The sequence below is a fragment of the Polypterus senegalus genome, chromosome 3, assembly GCF_016835505.1.
Source record: "Polypterus senegalus isolate Bchr_013 chromosome 3, ASM1683550v1, whole genome shotgun sequence".
Taxonomy (NCBI): Eukaryota; Metazoa; Chordata; class Cladistia; order Polypteriformes; family Polypteridae; genus Polypterus; species Polypterus senegalus.
The window spans coordinates 191,575,736-191,602,930 of NC_053156.1; the positions used below are offsets into that span (position 1 = coordinate 191,575,736).

The following is a 27,195-nucleotide window of genomic DNA, read 5'->3' on the forward strand; positions in this document are numbered from 1 at the left end:
TTTGATATGGAATTAAATATGCAAATAGTAATTTAAAAATAGCATTTTCTCTCACTTAAACACTATATTATGATTAGAAAATAATTTCTACGCAGTAGGCTGTACTGAACTTTAAATTAAAACAGATTAAAATCTGAAACAACCAGCTGCAGCACAGAGCAACATTACATGCAATGAAGCAATGCATATTATTTAAAATGTTCAATTATCATATTATAATTTATTTAAAAACAATCTTCTCATAAAACAACTGAAGCAACTTCAGAAATAAATCTTAATGTAATGCTATTTTAGGTTCTAAAAAAGCTTTTACACTTAGGATTCTTTGATAAACAGAACAGCAAATTTGTTGTTACAATTTTGAGATCTTTAAGAGGTAAATGTCAGTGAATAAATAAGATTAGAAAAAATGTAATAAACATGGAGGAGCCCAGTAATGGTAAACTGGGTTTTTTTGGAATACTGTGTGTGTTGCATTGTTTGTTGTATGTTCAGCTCTGTACTTAGATTCCATTGTGCTTTGGTTTAACAGGCAAGTACTATACCTGTCAAGTGCAAACTCTATACCCTGTTGAAAATATTGCTATGTTGCTGACATGTATAGAATGCAAAGATGGTGTGCACAGTGTCAAATGGTGGTTTGTGGCAGCTTCAACAACAACAAAAATACTGCACCTTAAACAGCAGCAACAAATCAGAGCAGAACTGTAGAGTATATCTTTACTACAAATAACCTGTGAATGAAATTTACAAAGTGAAGTGCAGTGGTAAGCTAAAAGACAAAGCTCCCCCCACCCAGAACATCCTCACACCTATATTGCTGAATGTGTTTTTGTGAATACTACAAATAAATAGTGGACAAGTGTGACCTAAACAGCTTGCTGACAAAATGTGACAGCTGTGACCTCATCCTACTTATAGTGTATAAACAGCTTAATGTTCTTGATTTTACATTTCTTAATGGACCACTTTTTCAGTAAAGGCTGAAACACTGACTCAATAAATAGCATACAAAAATAAAAAATGTTAAAACAGAAGATTGAAAATTTCAAATTTAAAACATCAAAACAGCTGTAACACTATAATAATAAAACAAGACAAGAATGATGATTCAGGAAGACTAAGAATATAATGTACTGTGTTTGAATCTTGAGAAGCATTTACATTAACTTTGCACTGTCAATTTACTCTGTACCACTAATTGTTAACACTTGCTTAAATATGTTAAAACTATATTACCTAGCTTCTGCTTTATAAGAATGGAAAGATACTACATAGAAAAATAAATGTTTAAAGGAAAAATGAAGCTCAACTCAGTAAAATAATTTTATGAAGTGGGGATCTATAAAAGTAACAAAAATACAGTGAAAAGTAGAACCGTAAAATGTCACCCATGAAACCTGGCAGTTCACTTTCCCCATTATCCCATACTCAGCTTGTACCTCTGACGCCGATGACTTCAGCAAGTTCAGGACGTTCAGTTGCAGTCATCTACTAGCTTGGCTCCATTGATTCCTCTATAAGCAATGCGACTTGGTCGTACCAACACTCCATAATTTGGCCGACAACTGAAATAACGTCGATCACCCACTGAGCCATCATTTTTACCCTTTGGCGAGCGTAATTCTAGTCCCAGCCACAAACCTGGAGCAAAATCAGTTGGACCAATGTAGCGTATGGTAGCCATTTCATTAGAGCTGAGAAGCAGAATTTGCATTCCTTGATGCAGTTTCACCCCTCTATCTGGGGTTTGAGACAAACTACCACTGGTACTGGTGGTGCTCCAACTCCGAAACAGGACAGCAGGTCGAGACCTTAGGAAACAGACATTCACAATAACAATAAAACAAATATGTGTGTTCATAGTTTAAAGATTTTTATAATCATTTTGAATAACAGATTCAAAACTCTGATATACAAAAGGCAACTCATCGAAAGCAAATAAATAACAATGGCAAGGACAGTCAATCAATTAACCGAGAAAAAGAAATAGACTGATAAACTTCAGTCTGGATACAGAAAAGGTAAAAGAACACATTGTATTGCAAAATCTTGAATCTTTGAAAATGTAATCACTACTGACTTCAATGGTAAAGAAAAAATGCATTACCAAGTCTGAAAATTACAATTATTTATTTGGCCTATGCCTTCATCCAAACTTTTCTTTTTCCAGTTTTGGGATTTGAACCCACATCCTCAGTGTTTGAGGATGACAGAGCCTTAACCTCTGTTCCACATTGCACAACACCCATTTTCTTTCTAAAATAACGCCAACTTCCATTAAAATTAACACAATCACTTAAAAAATTAGTAATAGCTTTCAAAAACACACCCTAAAGAGGTATTTTGCTTCATTAATGACTAATAATATAGCTTTTTATTGCCTCCAATTAAGCTTGTTCATATGCTGCTGTATTAAGCAGGAAATAGTTACACTTATAGCATGTGCATAAAAAATAGAACAAAAGACATAACATGTAGAAGAAACACAGAAGGGGGGTTTCTTTGGAGTGGCGACATCATTATTGATACGGGCTAGTTAGGGACTCCATTTCTGGATTGTCCACATCTTCTGCCTCTTTGAGTTCCTTGCCCAAATAAGAATAACACTGCGCATGGTCTGTTCCAAATCGAGAATAGCATTCCATACTGCGCATATATGCCTGAACAAGAATGGTGCTGTGTTACACCCAAAACAGAGTATTGCTGCACAAAAATGTCATGCCAATTCTCACAAATGTGAAAAAGGTGCCTCATAATTTGAAAAGAGTATTCAGTGAAATCCCTTGTAAACTCAAACCCTCATATCTCTGGGAAAGGGGGAGAACCTGTAAATGTAGGTTTATGTGAAGGGTTAACACTCAGCCCATACTTTTTTATATTGGTGATGGATATACAAAGCAAAACATTAGATTTAAAAAGAGTTATCGAAACTACTCTATGACACTGATTAAGCCATAGTTGCGGAATCTGAAGACAAACTAACAGAACAATTGTACAGAATTTTAAAAAGTTCTGTAACAGAAAAGATTAAGAGTAAAGGCTGAATAGACAGAAGTTGGGGATGAAAGAAAAAGTCACAGACAGAAGAAATGTAAATTTAAAAAAGTGAATCTGTAGATTTCCAGCAAAAAGCTAACTTTTGTTTTGTAATTGTGTAAAGACATGATTTCTTAACTGGATAGTTGTAAGGCAAAAAGTAAAAGGGTACAGTAGAAGAAATATCTGTAGTTAAAAGTGAATGCTAGTAAAAGGAATAAAAGACTAAAAGTTAGAGATGACAGATTCAGAAAAGCAAATACCTCTGGACTGTCCAAAAAAAAAAAAAAAAATCAGAAGAAAAAAATGTGCCTGGAGCATTCGTTGGATAGATGGCAGTATATGGCAATATGATAATAGTTTGGCTTTTTAATAGGAAAAGATGTTTTTAAAAATATATTTCCATGAACAAAGAGAGTACAAAACAAAAGCCATGCTACCATGCTTAGTAAACTGGTAAGGACCTGTAGAATGCCTTGAGCAGAATTGCAGATGTAGTCACCAGTTTCACAGGTTACGATAATGAGCAGGAGATGTTAAACAGGGGATGGGTGAGTAAGCATAGAGTATAACGAGACACAATTTACCTGGACACCAGATCCAAGCTGAAAACAGAAGAAAAAAGAAGAAGATGAATAACAAATACTAGACCTCAGTGACTGGTATGCTCAGTGGCAGGCATCATCAAAAACCTCCACTTATGTTGTAATACCATGACAAGTCCAAGGCAAAAAAGAGATTGACTAACACCAATCCTAAGAGCGGTCAATAAGGGTTTGGGGGTGCAAATGTATGCCAAAACAGATACAAGTCCATTTCAACGCTGTATCACGTTTCCAGATCATACACAATTAAGGACCTCAGATTAGGTGATTGAAGTTTAGAAAGGAATCTCAGGACTTGTAACAAGTTTAAAAGTTACTAAATAGGGGATTAAAGAAGTAGATGTAACTAGCTCCAAGTGTAAAAGTCCAGTGGTATAATCCTAAATCTGACAAAGACACCCAACACTTCAATCTGTCAAAGAGCAAGGGACACTTACAATAAGGTGGTTTATTACTCCAAATGAATCAAGACCAGAATAAAAGGGGAAATAAAGAACATGATTATGGTAACCAGCATTGGCTGGAGCAAAACTAAAAATTGCCAGGACCAGAAGACAATTCTCTAAGTAATTTGAAACTATGTTGTCCTGTAATAAGACAGATACTTACAGTAAAAGTGCTGGCCAGTAGAATGAGGGAAATCCCCTCGGATGACAGAGGGGATTTAAGAGAAGAGGAGCATTCAATGATTTTATAACCAGACAGGTTCTTAAAAGAACCAAGTAAAGTAAGAAAAGGGAAATATTACTGGAAATATTTCAAAGAAAAATCAATTTATATTCTTCATAGAAGGATATTTTATGAGAGCTATAAGAAGTAATAAAAGTCATTACATTTGGGAATCCATGGCACAAAGAGTAAGGGTTCAATTGAGAGATCAAAAAGTAAACTGAAGAGGTGACCTTCTGTGGCACTTTTAAAAATCTGGTGAGAAATATTTCATGTCTCACCAATAATTCATTTAAATATTAATCAATTACATGTGATGATACTTATGACAATTTGCAGGTTCTCTGCCTTACTTTAAAAGCTGGGTGATCACGGCCAGATTCATTGGAAGGGTTCATTTTGGTAGAAGAGATGACAGAGCTCAAATGACAACAGACTGAAGTATACCAGTTACTTCTAGAAAACAAAACAAAGCTCTAGAGGCAAGCTATTGGGACTTGGGGAATTTTTAGAATTGCACGTAGAGCATTCTTCTGCTCAGATATAACTGGGGAGTAAAATCTGGCAACATTTACCATAGTGAGTCTACAGACTGACAAGTTCTCTAGTAAAAAGCTAAGTTAAAGTGGAGAGAAGCAGGGTTTTCAAGGAATAGAAAAGAATAATACCCATTTTCTGAAACCACTTTTATTGATGAGAGATGTGGGATACTTATTTACAAGTGGTAGTAATTTTTAATCTGCTTTGTTGGTAAAGCCCCCCAGTTAATTTTTTAAAGCCAAAATAAACACAAATGCATTACATTTGAGCAGTCTCAGTGCCAGCAAGTCACTGGGCTTAGCACCTAAAACATAATATTGCACTGAAGCCTTTTGTAGAAGCAAAGAATTTAGTTCAGATCTTTTACTAGTAATGAAAAACCACACAAAAACACACTTCACTGAAAGCTCTGATATGTGACTCCAATTCCTGAACTCTTCACCTGTACATGTGGACTAGACCAATAGTATACTCTTTTATAAAATAATGTATAGCACCTTCAACAGCTACCATATATATGCAACAGAACTAGAACTAAATGGTATGAATTTCCCCAACATAAAAGAGGGCTTGTAAGAAAATGTATTTTGTAGAATAAACCTCCAACGAGCAGCTCACAAATGGAGCAGGGTCAAGTAAAACCATGGCACATCTATGATCTGAGAGTTAAGCTAATTTCAAATTTGCAATAAAAAAAGTTGTCAATGACTGAGAAATAAGAATATAATCATTTCTAGATAAAAAGTGATGATGAGAAAACACCTTGGAAGTAGTATTTATTATCTGCAGGAAAGAATCAACCAAATTCAGATGATTAACACATTTATACTGTGAATGCTTCAAGTGTAGAATGTACTGTGTGAGGGGGCCTGGAAGGTTGTTGAGCAAAGGATTCATGAACGAAGTAACATCCATGTTCAAATATTTTAGTTTTAAGATTTAGCTGGTTCTTAGAAGAGAAAGGATGGCTTATATGTTATCAGAAAATAAATAGCACATAATGCAATCTACTTCTTATCTTCCATTATCAGTAGATCACAAAACCTACAAAATCATTAGATTCTGTACCAAGCATTCTAACTGTCAGGAGCCATTTGTAGAGTTGGGAGGTACTGTGGCAGCAATAAAATAATACTTATTGCAAAATCTAGGCACATACTGTATTTCAAGTTGAACACAAATGCAACATCAACAGTCTTGCAGCATGTATTATAATGGCAACTTTCAATCTTTATAGTACTTGACAGGCATTGAATATTCTAAGAGATAACTGATAGATTAAACATAGGCATACAGAAGCAAAATGTTGGGAGAAAGTAGGAAATAAGCAAGACAACTAAAAGCAACGGGGGAAAACCACTGTACTGAAAATTCCACCTATTGACCACCTGTGCAATTGAAATTGCTTTCATGGCTCATTTTCCAAACTGCACTCCCAGCTGCTACCTCAACAGTAATAATCAAAAACGTGTAACAACCCTCATAACCTGCTGAACAAGCCTGCATATAACCATACTGGAGCCTGGAACAACGCAAATAACGTAACATACACCAGATTAGCAACCATCCTTCATGTCTCTCTCCTCAAATTCATCTTTTCTTAAGTAGTAAATGTTCAACAAGACAAATACAAATGATAGAACAGGGTTGGTATGTGAAACCAACAAGAATCAGCTGTAAATAAACTCAATGTTGAGCAATGACAAAGCTACACAACAGCAGGAACCTCTGGAAGAGATATGTTGTGCAACAGCAATTGAGTCACGCATAAATCACTAATACTGCAGAAGGTTTAGAACAACATGAGGTTTTATAGATGAAATTTAAGAGGAGTAAATGTAATAATCTGAGGTAAAAAATTTAGATTGGAATTCATGATGGGAGCTTTGAAACTTGAAAATATAACTTATGAAAAAGACATAGAAGTCATAGTGGTCTTGTCATTATTTGTATCCAGAGAGTATATAGAAACCATTTAGAAGGCAATGTAGAGTATAATTCCAAGGAGGTTATGCTTCACTTGGTATCATGCACTAGTGACGCCTCATCTTGAGTACTATGGGTACTTTGCACTCCATGATGGATTCCAGGACTGTGAGGAAATAGCTATGAAGAAAGACTAAAGCAATTTTTTTTTTTAATTTAAGCAAATGGAGAATTATAGGTGACACGACTGAGATTTTTATAAAATTATGAAAGGAATTAGTACTTATCACTTTTAAGTTTTTCAGCAAGAACACAGGGACACAGATGGAAACTTGTTAAGGGTAGATTTCGCAGAAACATTAATGTTTTTCTTCACACCAAGAACTACAGTACACAGGATAAATTACTAAGTATTGTGATAAAGAGTTAGGGACTTGACTCAATGGTATTTTGTAAAAATTAGGCAAATGTTATTGGCAAGCTTTGACACCCTGAATGGCCTGTTCTTGTCACACTTTTTCTAATGCAAGTAGAATATATTGATACATCTCATATGTAGACAGTGTAGAGCATATTACCTGCTAACAGCAGTCCTCTTGGTCAGTTCCCGCTGTGAGGAAATACCTGATGATGTGCTGTAACTCCGTCTCATACCTGTTAATAAGAAAAAAGAGTGAATTCAAATATTACTATTTTTTGTTTTCAATATCATGAGCATCATTCTATGATTGTTTATAAAGTACAATAAACGCATTTCACCCAGCTGGTCTGGGGAGAATTCCAGAATATGGATGAGCTCATTGAGTTTGTAGAGTCATCTAGGACAGCCTCACAATTGGGGAGAGCAGAACGGTCCTTGAGCGGACCCCATGGGGATTATGTCCCAAAAATTCTGCCTCTCCTGTGCCACTCTCTGAATTCAGCAGCGGCAAACAGCAATAGATCACCACACAGAACACATTAAATGCTTGATATTCCAACTCTCTGCACATTTAGAATCCTTAGATTTATACTCAATATCACTTTCATAATGAAATACATTAAAGTATGTATGTTGCATTTTACAGATAAATTGTTAATTTCGTTTAAATAATGAATTCTGTTAATAATTACACACATGGGGGTGACATGGTGGCAGAGCAGTAGCACTGCTGTCTTGCAGGGAGTCACATCTCTGGAATTCCCTGCCTGGAGTTTACATGTTTTCCTGCTGGGTTTCCACAGTGTGCTCCGGTTTCCTTCAAAAGATATGCAGATTTGATGACACTAAAATGACACCAGTGTATGTGAGTGCTTGTATTCACCTTACAATGAGCTGATGCCCCATGTAGGGATTGTTTCTGCCTCATGCCCAATGCTTGCTGGAATGGACGCATCCCTGGATTGATGGATTTAATCATTAAACACCCTTTACAGAGATACTGCAGTAAGGTGTCATCGGAATTTAATGGGTGTTCCAAGCAATTCACAGCACAGCGAAGTCGAACCTGTTCTCACCGTGATAATATCTCTCAATGCCACCTGGTGGATTCTTCCCGATTTATGTAAAGTACATGCACAAGTATAAACAGTAAAATGCTTGGGTAGAAGAAGCGTCCACTGGAACATGCGTCGCGTGAAGTATAAACCTGGCCTTAGAATTACCCATTTGCAGCCAGGGAATATTATACGGTGGCTGCCCCAAACCTTTCTTGATGTCTTTGGATAGTTCTTGTGACAACCAGGAAGATGGAGAGACAGTATCACGATTTGTGGGTGTTTTTAAAAGACGAGGTATACTGTTAATTTGAGGGACAGCTGGACATATTTGTGTCTGGATTGAGACATTTATCTTCAGAAAAGCTCATGTTAATGGAAGATATGCTCACTTTGCAGGGAATAGTGGATACAGAAGACTTAACAGAGACAGTGGCAAGGAAGCTTGAGCAACTCAGTGGGATGGTAAGAGATAGTATTATTTCAATGCCTTTAAGTAAAGACACAAACAAATTTAGATGCTGGTGGTAAAGAAATCCATAATGATGATGCCTGCTTGTATAAGGATCAGAACTGTAATATAGTAAGGAAACACTGGCCATGTTTAAAAGACAAAATCACCATAATTCTGGCCAGAAGAAAACAGGACAGAAAACAAATTACAATAACTTAAATGACAATGCTAAAAATACACATGTCCAACTGAGAAAAAAAGCAAAATCGTTAAGTAATGGCTTACTTTCTTAGTTCATAATGCATAATTTGTCACACTCAAAAAAACACTAAATATCACAGAAATGGATTGAATTCCATGATAAATAGAGCTAGACACAAGTGCAGTACTTTTTTAATTTCGACAAAAACATACGCGATAATCCTAATCTACTTATTTCTAAATTGGGCAGATGTTATTTTGTGAACGTAAATTGGGGAAGCTATTTATGTATAAGATAAATATACATAAGAAGCAGTGAGAACAAATATGCAAACTACTGTTTGTATATAGGAATGGACAGTGAACCATAATTGTTTCCCAGAGTAGTTGCATAAAATAAAATATGTAGAAGTGGGTAGTCAGACATCTTTGTTTACCAGAGTGGTTGTATAAAATGAAGTTAAACTAAGAGGAGGTAAAGAAATGCACTGCTGGTGAAGCATTCTGTAGACTTTCATAAGCAGCTTGCAGAAAATTGAGTCTAGTAGATGGATGAGACCTGATAACAAACCAAATTTATGCTTGCTTCAAGTTGTATCATATGCGCTGTGGCCAAAGGTTGGGGCTGAATTCAATTGTTTTACTGAAATTAGTATTATCACCCATACTAAACTAAGCCGCTCTAATAGCCTCCAATGGGAAAGAAAAATGCGCCAGTACAATCCTGTTTTAAGAGTTGAACACTATTCAAGTATGGGAACTGACAAACTGTTAGCAACACTGACAGGATGGCTACACTTTGTGAAAGACAAATTCACTGCTTGCAAGCTACTTAGGGTTAATAGCTGACAAAGCTGTTTTTCTTTAATGGCATGTTAATCATAAAAGCATCTATCATAAGACAGGGTGTGCAGTAAGCTGACCTAGGACAATTTCCAGTTTCTTTAAAAACGCGTCTATTTGACACAGGAAAGATGACCTTTCCTTCTTTAGGGTCTATCTGACAAGTAAAAAGAAAAATAAGAACAGATTTGTGTAATAAAATAAAATGCTTAAGTAAACAATATTATGTTTTTTTTGATAAATAAGGGGAAGGGAAAGGAAGAATAAAATATAAAAAGACAATCAAAAAATGGAACTTTGCTCTTCTGCCTTGTAACGTAGAATCCATGTACTCCTCTGTGACTGAATCAAAATCTAATTGAATGAACTATTCCTGTCTTCCTTGGTGAATTTCTTCCAAAACTTCAGTAGAACTGTCGAATGCCTACTTTTAGCTAGGAGGTGCTGAAAAGTCATGGAAGCCTTTACCAATCAACAAGCAGAAAGGGTTGTTGTGCCAGAATAACGATTCATTTGGAGTTACATCAGCTCTAGCCAGATTTCAGTGGGCTATAGATCAGATACTGCAGGTGCTACCTAATGTGCAATGCTATTTGGACAATATCCTGTTAACAGAGTTTATGCATGAAGAGCACCTATGACTCACAGATGCAGTCCAAAGACTTCTTGAAAAGCAAGGATTATAAGGTGGTAAAGGAAAATGTGCCTTTTCTCAAAGATTCATTAGAATATCTTGGTTATACTGTCAATGGTCAGGTCACTTGAAAAGGTAAGGGCAATAGACACAGCTCCATGTAGTCTAAGTAATTTGAGATCAGTCATATGCCTCATTAACTGCAATGGCTAAATCAAACCTAATCTCAGGACTATTCTGAATCCACAAAATATGATTTTCAGCTAAAGAATATTTTAGCATTAGTCAAAAAAGTGTATCTCTGTGTGTATCCAGTCAAAAAGACACAAAAAGTACGGATTAACTATGATCTTCTGCTAAATCTTTGAATGGCAGGTAACACATTGCTATATGGTGTCAGTGCAGTTATTTCTAATATGATACCTAATTGGACAGAAGTCATCAGTTGTTTTTTGTTGAAACTATGTTCAAAGATTTATTTATGATAAATACCTTCTGCCAACATTTATGTGAGTGAAAGTTCACACTTCAGACAAACCACGTTCTCCTTAAAATTATTTAATCCCTAGAAAAGCATTCCATCTATGGCATCAGTAAGGATGAAAAGAAGGGATTTATTGTTCTCTGCTCAGCTTAACAACTGAAAGACAAAAAACTGTCTGGAATACAACACCACACTAATACAGTTGATACTAGATACACGTTTAAACACCACCAGTGTAACGGCGTAGCAAGGTTTACAGGGGCCCGGGTGCAACCATCATTGAATGGGCCCCCAAACCTGCGCGCGTCGCGCCGAGCTCCGGAGGGGGCTCGCTGCTGAAATGCTTGAAGACAAAATAGATTGAGAAGGAAACCATTAAAAATGATGTTCGGAGAAAAATATAGTTTTGTTTTGAAAAGCGTAAAAACAGACCTGTGTTGGCGACTTGGCGTTATTGCCTAATAGTGTATATACACTGTACTCGTCTGTTGTCTCAGCCGGTACTATAGAACAATAAAAATAAAGGATTATCTATGTTTACATATCAAAATCACGACGGATAAAACTTTCAATACGGAATATAATGAGCATTTCAGCATTCCGTTCAATATTCGTCAGGGGCTCAGGCCTCACGGCAACGGCAAATGGGACAGACAGGGGCGCCGAAATACGAAATTGTCCCAATAATCCCATACAATACGGAAGTATGGAACAACTATAATTATGTAAAAATCAGACAATTTTAATCTCTCATCTCTTTATATTTCGTCAATAAAAATTGTTATACAAACTTACATACACTGAATACCATTGTTATGATTATTATGATATCATAAATTAAGTACATGTAATACTAATACGTGACTGATAACCTGACAAGTGAGTTACCTGACACTGCACTGTCTGCACACATCAGAATTTTTGTTTTCTTGCTTTCTTTCTTGCAAATTCTGCTACAAGCTCATTGGTGTCCAATTTCATGGCTCGTCGACTTTCAATCGATAGCACAGCGAATGCAGAAAGTCTCATCTCATCTCTATCAAGTTGTTGCAAGAAGGTCAAACTAACGTTTACTATACGGTGTATGACATTCTTCCAGTAACTTTCTGCTTCCTGCACAGCTATTCTGCTTACTTCATCAATTGTTGCTTGCGTTTCATGCAGTCTGTATACTTGGCAAATTCAATGATGTTCTGCCGCTCGTTCATGGCGTTTAATGGCTCTTGTCAAATGTTTCCAGTAACTAAAACCTTGAGCCCACGGATCATTATTCGAACTGCCAGAAAACAACCAACATGGTTGGCAGTAACAGACATTTAATTTCTCGGAATAACAGAGCCAAAATCTGGGAAGCACCAAGCCGGCTTTGTTTTTCTTCTCATAGTAAGACACATTGAATCGTCGACCTGCATGGGTGCCACTCTTCTCCTGATGCGGGAAAGCCGGGAATTCTATGTTTGGTCTACAACATCCATTTTTCACAATAAACTTGATTTCGTCCAGAGTTAAGTTTCTTCCAAAGTGACCATTATCTGTCGGGTATTCTTCTGTGGGCGTTACTATCACAGACTTCATAGCAGTGGATGCAGTGCATGATGGAATCCGGGTAGAAGACAGTGAATAGTCATCACTGTCGTATTCTAGGGTGGGAGCAGGGGATGAATCACCTGACTGACCTTCGTGCTCATCTTCAAGTACAACACATGCCGAGTCCACTTTTTCATTCACAAATATTTCTGTGTCGTCAGCAGCGTCTACCGGATTTTCACTTGAGGAAGGGATTGACCCAGAGGCCGTAGATGGCAAAGGTGATGGCGCCTGACGAGGTTGGAAACTTGTGTGTGTCGAACTTCGAAGCCGATTCGGTCTCTGATAAGTCTCTTTGGGCCTCGGACTGGGCATTGTTGACCTCATTTACAGTAAAAAACCCAGTTATTTTTGGCAATTTTGCGATCTTTACCTCCTCCTCTTTCTTTTTCCTTCTTTTCACTGCACCACTCTCGTGTTTTGGCATTTTCCAAGGACCCAGAAAAATGTACGAAATGTAAGAATCCGTTAAGTAGGCTATTAACAGAATTGTAAAACTTGAATCTGACGCTACAAAATACGTATGCTACGGTTACGCGTGCACTCACCTGCGGAAGTGAAATCTAAGAAGAAACAATAGGCTAAGCCGCCAAGTGGCTAGGCCTAACAGCCTAAGATTCACTAATTTGGCAGTTGGCACACGGCATACGTGATTGCGCTGTTCGACATACGGTCATTTGATGTTGATCGATTCACTTACCTAACAGAACTGACTGAGAAATAGACGGAAGTGGGAAGCCGTTCGTCGAAGATCGTGGGAAGCTGCTTGCCTGCTTCATAACTAAGCTATAGCCTTTTGGAGAATGAAGCGAACATGTCGCTTTGTTTTAGCCGCCGCCGTCTGTACACAATGTGCCGCCCGCCCGACCAAGTCGGACGGCACTAATGAAAATAATGTAATTGTGGGAAAATGTAAAAATACTGACTGACGGTGATTGCACATAAAAGAAATAATATATTGCTGCACAGGTTATCATTATATATGAAAAAAAAAGTCTTACCAGGGAAGGAATGACTGAGTCTGGAGGAGATATCTGTAAGAGAATCCAGGGAGCCATGAACCCTACAAGACAGTTCATTCCTTGTTAACATCACTATTAAATGTGAATAAACAGCGTAAGTAATACAGAGTTGCACAAAACTGAAAATCTGTTTATCAAGATTACAAACAGAAACTTACTAATAAATGTCAGCATACTGCATATTACACTGCATCACGAAAGCAACCAAATGTGATTTATTCAAACATCTATTCCTGTAGTTTGGACACACCATATTAGTGTTTTTTAGGATTAATATTAAGCACTTGCTGGTGATCTAAATTTTTCCATTTCAGTAATTCTGAATATAATCTGGGTACACACCTGGTTGATTATTTAATTTTTGTGGTTTAAAAAATATTGCAGTTATAACTTTGTGACAATTTCTATCAAAAAAGGAAATTTTATTTGATAATTAAATAATAATGCACATGCCCATGTTTGAAATTTGTCATTTTTAACTTTATGGGAGTGACTCTTAGAGGGCAAGGGCTACTGGCAAAGAATCAAATTTCAAAAATATTATTATAATCATGATCAGCAACCTCAAAATATCATAAAACAACACTTCACATGCCTATATTATCAAACCCCAAGTTTTGTGAAAAGGAGTAACTTTGATCCCTGGAATCCAATTAAGGGTGAACCCCTGATTGATGTGGCATGATTCAAGTCTGCTGTTGAATTATCTTGCACAAAATATGGTGCTACAAAATAGTTTTTTTTTTCAGTTCTGGAGGGCCAAAAATAGGGGTAAACCCCAAAAACCTTAATGTTTTGCATAACTAGAGTCACAATGGTATGTCATATAGTGAGGTTTTCTAAGCGAATCAGGAGGCGTCTGACAAACAACATGAAGTGCTTTAAAACCATTCATAAGCAGGTATTAATAAGTTATGAACGCAATTAGTTAACAAAAGAGCAATCAAATAACCACTTAACTTTCTGGACTTAGCCTTTCTTTTAAAGTCTTTTCCTAATTTGTAGGAAGTCATAGTAATAAATATTCATGTAGCTAATCGCTTATAAATACCTTCCCTCATCAACATAAAAGAATGTTGAGTCAATATGGTGAAAAAAATTGAACAGGTAAACAGGGAAATGTTTTGCATACCAAATAATCAACACCAGTAGAGAAAATCTTTATGTATACTGTATAGGCTACTTTATACACAACTAAGTGCAATTCCAAAGAAGGAGAAAAAAGTTTAAAAATCTTTCCCTAAAACAATCCCTTTTGAAATTCCTAAATACAAGAAAGACCAGGAACTTCCTGAAGAAAGAATATTCTAAAAATATGTAAACTTGGGGGAAATTTTAAACGTGGTAAAATGAATGACAACAGACAGGACATAAAAGTAAACAAAACCTTAGGAACAGCTCATGAAACACAGAGTCAATGGATGGCACCAGGAGACCTTTTAAAAACTATATTGTATGTATACCTTTTTTAAAATTGTGGATAAACACATTATTAATATACAGTTTACCTTTCAGGTTGCAGTAGAAAAAAAAAACATTTTCTTATTTTCAAAAATAACAGAAAGACTAACCTCTGCACTCTGGATGGTGGAGCAAAGACACCATGTTTAGGTGGGCAATTGAAATAGCGCACTGTTCCCACTGAGCCATCATTCTTTCCACTGGGTTTATCTAATTCCACTCCATACCAGAATCCTAAATATAATTAAAGAAATGACTGGCATAATAAAAGAAATGACTGGTAGAATGGAGAACAATACTTAAATCATGACAACTCAAGAAAAAGTAAATATGTTCTTCACTGCTTTACAGAACTGTTTAAAAAAAAAAAAAAGTTGTATCATTCCCACCTAAATAAACACAGAGATGATGTAGAGGAGTTCACAGCAATTGAAAAGTTTTTTTGGACACAAAAAATGTATATATTTCCAATTCATTATTCAGGCTTTAAGTCGGCATATTAAAAATCTCTAATATCTAATGTGACGGGTGGCCACAATCATTACCAAGCCAGGATGCCAGCTGGATGGAAGGACTGGGGTAGAGAGCATCTGCAAGGCACTGCCTCCCCTGGGACACTAGGAGGCAGCCCTCCTGGGCAGCTGTGGCACCACAGATTCCCTCAGGGCACGCTGGGTATTGGAGTTTGGTGCAGTCTTACTAGTTTCCGTAAAGGCCACCAGGGGGGAGCTAAAGAGCCTTACCTTGAACTTCCATCACACCTGGGAGTGATTCCAGGAAACGCTAATGAGCCACCTGGAGCACTCCCAGGAGCAACATAAAAGGGTCCGTCTCACTCCATTCAAGGGGCCAGAGTCGGGAGGAGGTGAACAAACCTTGCCGGGAGAGTAGTGGAGGACAGAGATGAAGAAAAGAAGAGAAGTAGAGGACTGTGCTTTGGTGCTTATTTGTATTGTGCTGCGGTGGAAAGTGAGAGAGAAGCGATTACCTATGGAAATAAAAGTGTGTTGTGTGGTGCACTAGCGTCTCTACATGTCTGTATCGGGTTATGGAAGCAGTATGCACTCTGGTTGCCACACTATAAAATAAAAGCTGACCTCCAGCAGTCGTTAATTAATAGTAGTGCCAAAGTTTCTGATAACCATTTGTAGGAATATGGAACAAACTAGCCATTTAAGGAACTGAAGCAGATATCATGATGGCTTCTAAGAACTTACTGGATGATGCACTGGGACATCATAATTAGTGGCCTCAAGCAATCCAGGCCTCAGGTGCTAGAAGAGGATGTGGGCAAAGCTAATGTCCTAAACCATTGTTTTTGTAGATATTCCATCACACTGCCACTTTCTTTCAATGATCTGTTGCCCAACACCATCTAAACTATATCAACAACTCCTACTACTTTAAGTGGAATGGCCAGTGACAAGTCCAACTCTGACCATCAGTCCATAGGGTAGCCTATAACCAAAGACCAAATGAGAATACAACTGAGGAAGCTCACACAGGAAAAGCCACAGACCCAGAGAGAGCCAGTCTTCAAATTCACAAGGCCTGTACTAATAAAGTTTGTGGTATCTTCTGTCATCTATTCAGTCTTCCCTTAAGGCTCTAGAAAGTACTACTGTTGTGTAAAACATTCTGCATTGCTCCTTGTTTCAAAGAAGACAGGCACCTCTTCACCTAATGACTATAGACCACAGTCTCACATCATGAAAACCTTAGAGAGGCTGGCCCTGCAGTATATGAGTTCTCCTGTGGTACACCACCTTGATTGGAGAGAAAGATGCAATTCTCTATCTGCTGTACAAGGCTTATTTGCAAATGGACAAACCTGGCAGCCCGGTTAATGGGTAAGCTAAGAGATATGTAGGATGGTGAGCCTACTGTGTCCTCGAAAATGGACTACATGTCTGACAGACCATAGTTTGTCAGGCTCAAGGACTGTGTCTTTGATATGGATGTAAGTGACACTGGTGCACCACAAGGAGCAATCCTGTCTCCTTTCCACTTTACTTTCTATATCTCAGAGTATAAATATAACAGGTCATGTTACTTGCAGGAATTCTCAGATGATTCTGCAGTTATGGGGTGTATCGGAAAGGGGGAGGAGACAGAGTATAAGAGTGATGTGGAGAACTTTATTTCTTGGTGTAGAAAGAATTGTCTGCAAGTTAAATCAGCAAAACCAAGGAGCTTATTGACTTTCACCTTACCAAAGAGCTTGTCCGGTTACTATTCAGGTTATACTCCAACAAGTACCTGGAGGTCGACATCAATTGCAGGAGGGAATGGTCTCATAACACACAGGAACCATATAAGATAGGGCAGAGCAGGCTTTTTTTCTTAGAAGACTGTGTCCCTTTAATGCAGGTAATTACATCCTTCACATATTCTACAACTATCTGTCTTTTTATTTCTTTATTTAATGAGCTTCTCTAAAAAGCTAAATATCTCCCTAGGGACAAATAAAGTTCTACAGTTGTACCTAACTAATCAGTTGTGGAGTAAGTTGCATTAAATTGTTTCATTTTTTAAGTGGTCTAAGCTGAAGTTTAGCTAAATTGGCCGATCGATTCTTCAAAGTATCGTGCTAACGGTGAACAATTGTGGGGGTAAAACTGACAGATTACCATGCTTGCTCACTTTCTCTCCTCCCCAAGAGTCCCTGCCCGCTGATGTGAAGCTAGACCACACTTCACAAGCTCCCCAGCAGCGGTGCTCAAAGTTTAAAATAGAGATATCTATTGGCAATACAGTCCAAATACTATAAACCAAGAATATAAACTTAAACAGTCCCAAAACAATAAACACAGGGAATAATGTTAAACAGTACCCATGGAGAAGCAGATAACGTATGATAGTACAATCCTAATACAATAAACCAAGGGTATGATGTTAAACATTCCCGTTTGGGGAGAAAAAATATATATATGTATATTAAAAATACTCAACTACTAAAAATGTAGAACTTGTCTTAAATATCCACTCTCAATTTAGTAGGATACAAGAGACTGTATCTGATTTCAGCTTTCCATAAGTGCTGTTTAATGCTGTAAAATGCGGTAAGTTTAGCTGCTGTTGAAGGTGAGAAATCAGGGAAAATATGAATGTGGTTATTTTCAAATAAAATTTTTTGTTTCAGTCTGAGAAATGACATCAAATTTCATTTAGATTGTAATTTGTTGAAAATTACAAGCTAAATAAGGCTTCTAGGTTTTGAGGCATTCGATCCAAATATGTGGTAAGCGTCTGATGTCCTGGGACCTCATGCATAACGCCGTGCATCGAATTTGCACTATAACATGACGCAAGTACAAAAGCCGAAATGTGCTTACGCACAGAAAAATCTGGATGCAGGAATCTGTGCATACTCCAACTTCCACGTTCTTCCGCTACATAAATCCCGGTCAGCGTGAAGAATAACGCTCGTGCACGCGCCTCCTGTCCCGCCCCAGCTCCTCCGAGAATTACGCCTCTATGAATATGCAAATCAATATAAACAGCCCTTAAGCTCAGCATTCTGTGAAAAGACAATGGTAAAAGCAAGAGGGAAAATGGAAGAATTTCAGCGAATACCAAGTGGAGGCAAAGGAAAAACATACTATTTGTTGATTTAAACAGTGGCATAATCAACAAAAGGAAGTTGATCGAGTGACATAGCGTGTCAGAGAAACTCGAAAGCTCAAGTTCACAAAGTCGCACAGTGCCAAAATAAAAAATAAGTCACATATCAAAGTCGCCGTGAAAAGGCGAGTTGTAGCCCACTGTATGAGTGTCATATGAAAGCTTATTAGGGTACTGATAAAAAAAAAATAGGCACACAGTAGGAAAAAAGCACGAAATGTCAACTTTAATCACGTAGTTTATTTTGTCATTAAAGTAGAACATCATAAACTTCATCTTAAAATCATTTAATTTACTAGTTTTTCAAATCCCATTGTAACTGAACTAGCATGTTAAAAGCTTTGCTTTATATTTGATCTTCTATGTGCTCTGTGTGTGTGAATCACAATGTGCTTCCGTTCTTTCTCTTTTTACGACAGGACACAAAAGCCATTACATTCTTGATATTACAACTCTCTGAATATTTAAAATACCGAGATGTATACATGGTATCATTTTCATGATGATTGGAATGAAAGCATGTTATTAAACATAGGAACATGATGGTGCAGTGATTGTTCATGTCTCACACAAGATGCTGCTGCACCATTCGATGAAATACTTTATTGTAGCAGTACTGTCTCTTTCAAATGTACTAACCTCCAATTCCTGTCCTTACTTTTCTTTCCTCCAATACCCAATCACCACACAATCAGCTCTGTAATAGACATTAAGCCAACTGTAAGCTTACAATGACGATTCTTCAAAACGTTTAAGGAACATTGAAATCTCTTCATAGTATGTGTTTAATTATTCTAGCCTTCTATCCTTCCAGTGTCACACCAGCCTCAGTAAATATACAGCGCGAGGCAGGAACAATACGTGAACTTGCTAGCACTGCGGCACCGTGTCCTCACATGTTTAATTATTAACAATACAGATTATTTAAATGAAGTTAAAGTTTTGTCTGTATAATATAATCAACATATTTTGCTGCATTTTATCTTAAAAATTATGTCGTCATCATATGTAAATACGCACTTTATAAACTAGCGCAGGTTGTGCAATATTGTAAGTGCAAGTTTACAGTGGGGTAATTGTACTTATAAGTACAAACAGTTCTACAAGGAGCAATTGATTGACTGTGTTTAGAGTTCTTGGGATGAAACTGTTTCTGAACTGTGAAGTCCGTACAGGAAAGGCTTTGAAACGTTTTGCCGTGGCTGAGGCAGCGTGTGCTTGATTCTGTATACTGATAATTCTCTTTCCGATCAGCTGCTGCTGTGATTCCCCACTCAGATACAGTGATAAAAATATTCCTGAGTGGTGCAGTGAGAATAATATGGAAAAAGATGATCCGCTGTGGCAACCCCTAACTGGAGCAGCTGAAAGAAGAAGAAGAAGGTGCAGTGAGAGTAACAACGCTAAAGCAGTCATGGTATTTGGAATACTATGGCTATTCCCTGGGCCATTATATAGTTACAGGTTAATTAAAATCAGATGCATTACACAAATAAACAATATGAGGTTAATTTCAGTGTAGTTATAAAGCCGCATCACGAAAAGAAAGGATAACCACACAGGAACAGTAGCACTGCTTTGACGTTGGGTGTCGCCAGTCTGCAAAACCGAGCGGAAAACTTACATACGTATGAGGTACCGTAGAAATGTGCGTGGCTTTACGCCAAGTGTAGGTTTTATACATCGCGATTTGAATGTGGAAACATTCCTACGCAACATTTCTGTGTGTACGCACCGTTTATACATGAGGCCCCTGGTGTATGATTTAAAGTCCTCTCCAATTATTTTAAGAATAGGTCAGCTATGAATTTCACTGGATGTAGACTTTCATGGTTTTCAGGGAGACCTTCGATTCTGATATTGTTTCTTCTGTATCCACTGCAGTTTTGCACTTCTCGGCTGGAGCCAATGCTGCAGCGTCAAGTCCCTGAAGATCTATTGTTTCACCTATCTGTTCCAGGTCAGTTTCTGGCAGGCTGTACCTTGAAATTGAGGCTTGTTTAGACTTAGATGAAGCTTTAGGTGTCTTTTCAGTTTCCTTCTGAGCCCTTTATCTGCTACTCATGATTGTATATAATTAGATTTACTTTAATTAAAGTCCCTAAGGTTCAGTAAATACAGAATACCTTGAGATGATGGTAAAAAAAGGTAAAATAACACCTCTGCTAACAGAGTTCGGTCTCAGACGTCCATCTCCCAAAATGGACAAGACCAAGTCCATTTTTTTTTTTTAAAACATTTTTGTTGGCCAGAATAAAACAAGAAAAATGTAACAAACATTCAAATATACATAAATAAATATATATATATATAAAAATATATATATATAAATATAAATATATATATATAAATATATATAAATATATATATATATATATATATAAATATATATAAATATATATATATATATAAATATATATATAAATATATATATAATATATATATATATATATATATATATATATATATATATATATATATATATACATACACACACACAGTGAACCCTCGTTTATCACGGTTAATCCGTTCCAGACTCTACCGTGATAAATTAATTTTCGCGAAGTAGGATTCTTTATTTATAAATCAAATATTTTCGCAGTTAGAGTATAGAAAACCTGTTTACGACCTTCTAAATATGTTTTTTAACATTATTAGAGCCCTCTAGACATGAAATAACACCCTTTAGTCACCATTACACTCGTATTACCCAATTTATTAGACAAAATAAGAGAAAATAAAACATATTAGACGTTACAAATATCATATTACTAGGCGCACTCGCCTTTTAAGGCGACCGGCTTTTATCCTCAATTTTTGTGTGCTCCTTGTGTACATCAGACATGTAAGTGTAGAGAATGAGAACATCAAAGTGCCCATTCATAACATCTCCTGAAAACCCAAGTTTTTTTTTTATCCCCTCAAGTGCCTGTCCAAAGTCGTACAATGTCAGCCCGAATCTGTACCGCTAAAGACAGAGTTTCAGGCACTAAATAAGCTATAGATGAGAATAAGCAAGCACCATCTCCCCTGATATTTACTACGCGGTGAGGCATTTGTACTCTATCAACATTAATTATTTCCAGAGACATAATTTTGTCTACTTTTCCAGCGCATCGCGCACAAAAGCAAGGGAACGATGACAGCACCAGAACTCTGCTCACATCGCGTCGCTTCGTACCTCAAGCCGCAAGTAGTAAGTCTGTAATAAGCGGAATACGACTACGCTTTGCACTCACAGGACGGAAGGACAATCCTGAACGCTTTTTTATAGTAGATTATTGTACTGTACATTTAATTGCACACAACCACTAACCTATGAAGGTATGACCTCAGTAGGAGAGTCTTCAGAGGTGGTGCAGTATCTTCAGCATGTGTGTTGTTGTCTTCAGTGAAGAAGTACTAGGCAGTGGGTGTCTGGGTGCGCGGCTGAAGAACATCTTGATAGGCAGTTGCTGGCACTGTCTTTTCATATGCGTGAGGAGGCTTTTGTAGGGTATTGCCATCTATAATCATATCCAAGAGTTTCACCTTCTCCTGGATAGTAAGCATCTTCCTCCGGCGCTTAGTTTTATTGCCAGAAGGCTTAGAAAAAGCAGCACGTTTAGGAGCCATCGTAGGGCTTAGATAAAAGTTCTCAGAAAGCGCATGCGTAGTGAAGTAAGCATGTATGAGAAAAAAATCGCGATAGAGTGAAGCCGCGGAAGTCGAAGCATGATATAGCGAGGGATCACTGTGTGTATGTATATATATATATATATATATATATATATATATATATATATATATATATATATATATATATATATATATATATATATATGTATATATATATATATATATATATATATAGTATATTAATGTTACAAAATAAAAAGAATATGAATTATTAACCTCATGTTCATAAGCACAGTTGTGACAGCATCATGTGCCAGATATTAAGATTAGCCATATCTTTATGACACAAATTACTGTTTCTAATTTTTAATTACTCTGGCATTTAAAGATACATTTCTTAATGTCTTTTGATTAGTTGTACAAGCTTATCCACTAGAAACATTAGTAATTTACAATGCAAATTTTCAAAAGTCAAAATTGGGTAGCATAATGATAAGATAAATTCTGTAACTTTATAGTTTCAGAAAATGGGTTCAAATCTCAACCAAGTTAATTCCTAATGACATTTCTCATGTTGATACTATGCCCATTTGATTTTTTTTTCTATTTATTTCTCATACAATCAAAAGATGTACATATAAGGTTGACTGCTGGTGTCTGAGTGAGAATGAAATTACCAGGTGATTGGTTGGTTCCTGTCTTGAATGCGAGAACTGCAGTGATAAGTCCTGGCTCCCTGTGTTGGTGTAATGGCTATTGTAAAAAAATTAATGGAATGCAACACAAATGCACTGTCCAAAATGACCATTTAAAAAGAGCATAAGAAAAAATACACAGACTAGATGAGACTGAAAAGCAAAAGAAACTAAACATTAATTATATTATATGGTTATCATAAATTGCATACATTCAAAACAGTAACATGGACATCAAAGACTTACCTGGAGCAAAGCTTGTTTTTCCATGAAATCGAACAACACCTATTCTTTGCCCTGCAACCAGAACTCTGTCTCCAACCTGAATGTTTGACTCTTCAGACAGGACACTACCCATAGAGAAGATCCTCTGTCCTGCACAAAAATACATACTATAAATCAGTCAACAGGATATATCATTCAAGAAATCGCATGTTTTCTTTTCCTCAATGTCTTCATAAAACTTTAATTGAGTCAACATAAATAGACATGTGTAAATTAAAATAATATGCAAACTAAATAACAAAAATTGTTTAAATCACATTACCTCCTGTGGAACGAAGTAATGCTGGCATAGACCTCCTAGTACGAGAAACATTCTGAAGTCGTGGATTTGTCTGTTTTTGTTTGCTATTCATTGGAACTTTAACATCCAGAGATGATGTTGAGGATGAAGAGCAGCTTGAGAAGGGGATTGATGCTGAGCCTTCTTTAAATAAAGTTTAGACAAAAAATGAATATTTGTTATACAGTACAGTCAGGCAGAACCAGTGCATTAAAATGTAGAAAGACCATTTTAATGAAAGTTATTTAGAAATTTGACTGCACAATAATAAACAGATTAGAAGTGTTTAAGTAAAAAACCTAAAATATCTTTCTCAAATTGACTATCCCTATAAATTAAATCCAAGTAACAGCAACAAACATTTTATCTCTAGCTCTTTGAGGTATTATAATACATAAAATGCCTATTCAACCAATTATCCAATTAAAATTGTTATTTTTACAAAATGACAAAATACTATGTGCATCTCAGATACCAAAAAGAATTTGCTGTATTGTACAAGTTAAATTAGGTTAAACAGTATGCTTCACTGTTTGGCTGCTGTTTGTGACAGAGATTGCTATTGTTTTCTCTTTACTTTTTATCCACACTGTATATTTTCAGTTGTCTGTGTCTGTAACAAATTATTAAATAAGAAGAAATCCACTTCTGGTTGCATTTCACTAAGCTGTACATACTGTCATAATTGTAAAAGTTTTAAATGAGAACCCAATGAATGATGTGTTGAAAAATAGTCTTAGGCACTAAGAATACAATTCTTTAAAGTGACCAGTTTACAAATACATCTTGTCACAAAAGCTATGAATATAAAACCACATTTATTTTTAATACATAAACATTGAGATCTCATTTAAAAACGTGACCTTGTACCTCTGATATAATGGAAGAATACATATATACAGTGCCCTTTTTTAATGAATATTATCAGCTCCAAAAGATATGCATTGATTGGAAAAAACATCTGATTGTACTAAAACTGAATTGTATATCTTGCATATTATGAAGGCAATATACTGTATTGTTCCCCCTTTTTTTGTATTTAAACAGAATTATTTCCTTTGACACCATAAAGATATGTAAAAAAAAAAGTAAGTAAATCCCATGAAATGATTTTTGCTTGTTTTTTAAATATATGTAGACATATCAGGATTTGATGTTCATTCAAACTGTATTCATACAAACGTCATACCACATTTACATTTTATGATCCATTGTATAATTTAAAAAACATAAATGCAAATTTCACATGATAAAAAAAAGGATGTACTCCCCTAAATTTATCGCTACCTCAAATACCTAAAATTGAATCACATGCATCAGATCAGGTGTAGAAGATTAGAACATTACAGGATCTTGGAGGAAATTGTCTTATTTAAGCTTTGGACATTCATTTGGGTGTGGCACGGTGGCTTAGTAGTAGCATTTCTGCCTTGCTGTAAGGACACTGGAGTATGTGTCTCTGGTCCTCCCTGCATGGTGTTTGCATATTCTCCCATTGTCTGCATGGGTTTCCTCTGAGTGTGAGGCTGGGACGTGTATGTGTGTGTGTGTTCACCCTGTGACGGACTGGCACCCTGTCCAGGGTTTGTTCATGCTTTGCACCCCATGCTGGCTGGGATAGGCTCCAGAACCCTAAAACCCGCAACCATGTTCAGGACAGTGTGGGTTAGGACTGACTGTCATTTAATATGGTCTGATGTTTGTTCAATTCATGCTTAGATATATAGAGCTCTCTGAAGTCTTCGAAAAGAAGGTTATAGAGGACTATGCATCTAGGAAGAGATTTCAAACAATTGACAAAATTCCCTGACCAGGCCACGTCAGAAAGTCCAATTCAAAAGAAAAACACAAGATGCTGGAAGACATCTCTAGGAACCAAAGAATTTAATCACAAGACACTGTTGATGTCAAAGTGCATGAGTCTACACAAATTAGATATATATAGGAGTGTGATACCCCGAGTAGTTCAAAAGCAAGTACATACTGAGCATCTTGTAGTTCAGGACCAATCGGGATCAGAAATGAGAGATGTTAGACAAGGAGGAACAGACAAAAAAAAAAAAAAAAAGGTGGAATTTTAAAAAAGTGGGTTTTTACTTACTGGCACATGTCAAATAGGGTCAAGCGGGTTTCACAGCAATATCCCAGAAATATTAAAACTGTACAATATTTACACTGAGTGTGGCAAATATAAGAGAAATAAAAACAATAAATGTAAACACATAAAAATTGTCAGTCTTCCTCAATAAAAATGCAGAAGGGAAGACACTACAGAAAAACACAGTCCTTCCAATAAGAAGATCCACAAAAATATTTACAACGAGATAAATATTATATATACAGTGTATATACACAAAAAGAAAATATATTCAAAAATAAGGCACAAGCCACTATGCTTGATATACTTTAAGGATGAGATACACCAAACACTCACTACCACAACTTGGTCAAAAGACAAACCCAGCAGGCAGGAACCATCTTTTAACTGTCCACTGTTTTGCCAACCAATCTTGAATCTCTAGGCTACCCTCTAACCAATCACAGGTGATGAGGGCACATTCCTAAATCACACTGCATCTAAGCAGCCTAGCATTCACGCATGCTGAGGGATTAGGCTCGAGCTCTTTATGATTTTGTATCAAAGGTAAGTTTAGTACCTCTCTTTCTAAACCTTCTGTCCTCCTTTTTTTGACAATGCAGATACTTAAGTCATCATCCAAGAATCTACTATGCATTCTTCACTATACCAAAGGGTGTTCCATGTGTCAGAACACCAAAGCTCACTAACATGACAATGATCCTAAACATACCAGTAAATCCATGAAGGAACTGTTAAAACACAATGAAGTGGAGGGTTCTGAAATAACCTGATGAAAGCTTGGATCTGAATTCCATAGAGATGATGTGGGGGAATTTAAAACAGTTTGTGCCTAAAAGACAGGCCTCAAAACATCATACAACTGAATCAATTCTATATTAAGGAGAAGGGAAAAACGTTCTCCCAGTTGTTATCAGAGACAACAAATGAGACAGAAATTTCTACTTGAGGTTATTTCTGCCAAAGGGTAAAACACATCTATTAGAGCCAAGGGTGCATTTTACTTTTCCCACATATGGAAATTACATATCTATTCCTTTTTCATTGAATAAAATGTTGCAAAGTCCATCCATCCATTACCCAACCCACTATATCCAAACTACAGGGTCATGGGGGTCCGCTGGAGCCAAACCCAGCCAACACAGGGCGCAAGGCAGGAAACAAAACCCGGGCAGGGAGCCACCCACCGCAGGTGTTGCAAAGTCAATTTCTCATTTTGTTTCTCCAATTACATCACCTTTATCTGAATATACTGTTTAAATGAAGCTTAAATATTTTAAAAAAGAAAGAAGCATTTCTAGCCATGTACTTATTTTTTCACATAACTGTAAATAAATTTTAATAAAAATGTGTAAACAGATGCTAAACAAAAGTATAAACCACAAAGTTTTGTTTTTAAATCAGGCTGGCAACTGAATCTCAAGTACCTGCTTGGGTCAACGACTGGTTGTCATCTGCCAGTTCAGTGGAAGTTGGTACCTTTTTGCTCATCTGCTTTTTGGAAACACCTTTCAAAGATGATAAATAAAACAAAAGTAAAAGTAAAGAAAAAGGTCAACTACCAAAAGGGACATGTGTAATAAAGTTTATGCTATTTTCAATTATTATTATTTCTTCTTTTTGCAGTGGTACAAAGTGCAAAAAAATCAGCTTG

General features: G+C 36.6%; 1 protein-coding gene across 7 annotated transcripts in view; it reads right to left on the reverse strand.

The window, feature by feature from the left end:
• Positions 1 to 986: 986 nt before the first annotated feature.
• Positions 987 to 27,195, reverse strand: part of LOC120525759 (CAP-Gly domain-containing linker protein 4-like) — a 159,629-nt gene continuing 133,420 nt past the window's right edge. For 3 of the 7 annotated variants that reach the window (XM_039748340.1, XM_039748337.1, XM_039748343.1), the window contains 8 exons: positions 26,969 to 27,049; positions 23,426 to 23,587; positions 23,125 to 23,253; positions 15,052 to 15,175; positions 13,460 to 13,521; positions 7,358 to 7,433; positions 3,627 to 3,644; positions 987 to 1,814 (listed from right to left, as the gene is read on the reverse strand). In XM_039748340.1, coding sequence (XP_039604274.1) covers positions 1,478 to 1,814; positions 3,627 to 3,644; positions 7,358 to 7,433; positions 13,460 to 13,521; positions 15,052 to 15,175; positions 23,125 to 23,253; positions 23,426 to 23,587; positions 26,969 to 27,049 — 989 coding nt within the window. In that variant the 3' untranslated portion in view covers positions 987 to 1,477. The remainder of the gene's footprint in view (positions 1,815 to 3,626; positions 3,645 to 7,357; positions 7,434 to 13,459; positions 13,522 to 15,051; positions 15,176 to 23,124; positions 23,254 to 23,425; positions 23,588 to 26,968; positions 27,050 to 27,195) is intronic. The other 4 variants (XM_039748338.1, XM_039748342.1, XM_039748341.1 and 1 more) reach the window with 4 other exon arrangements.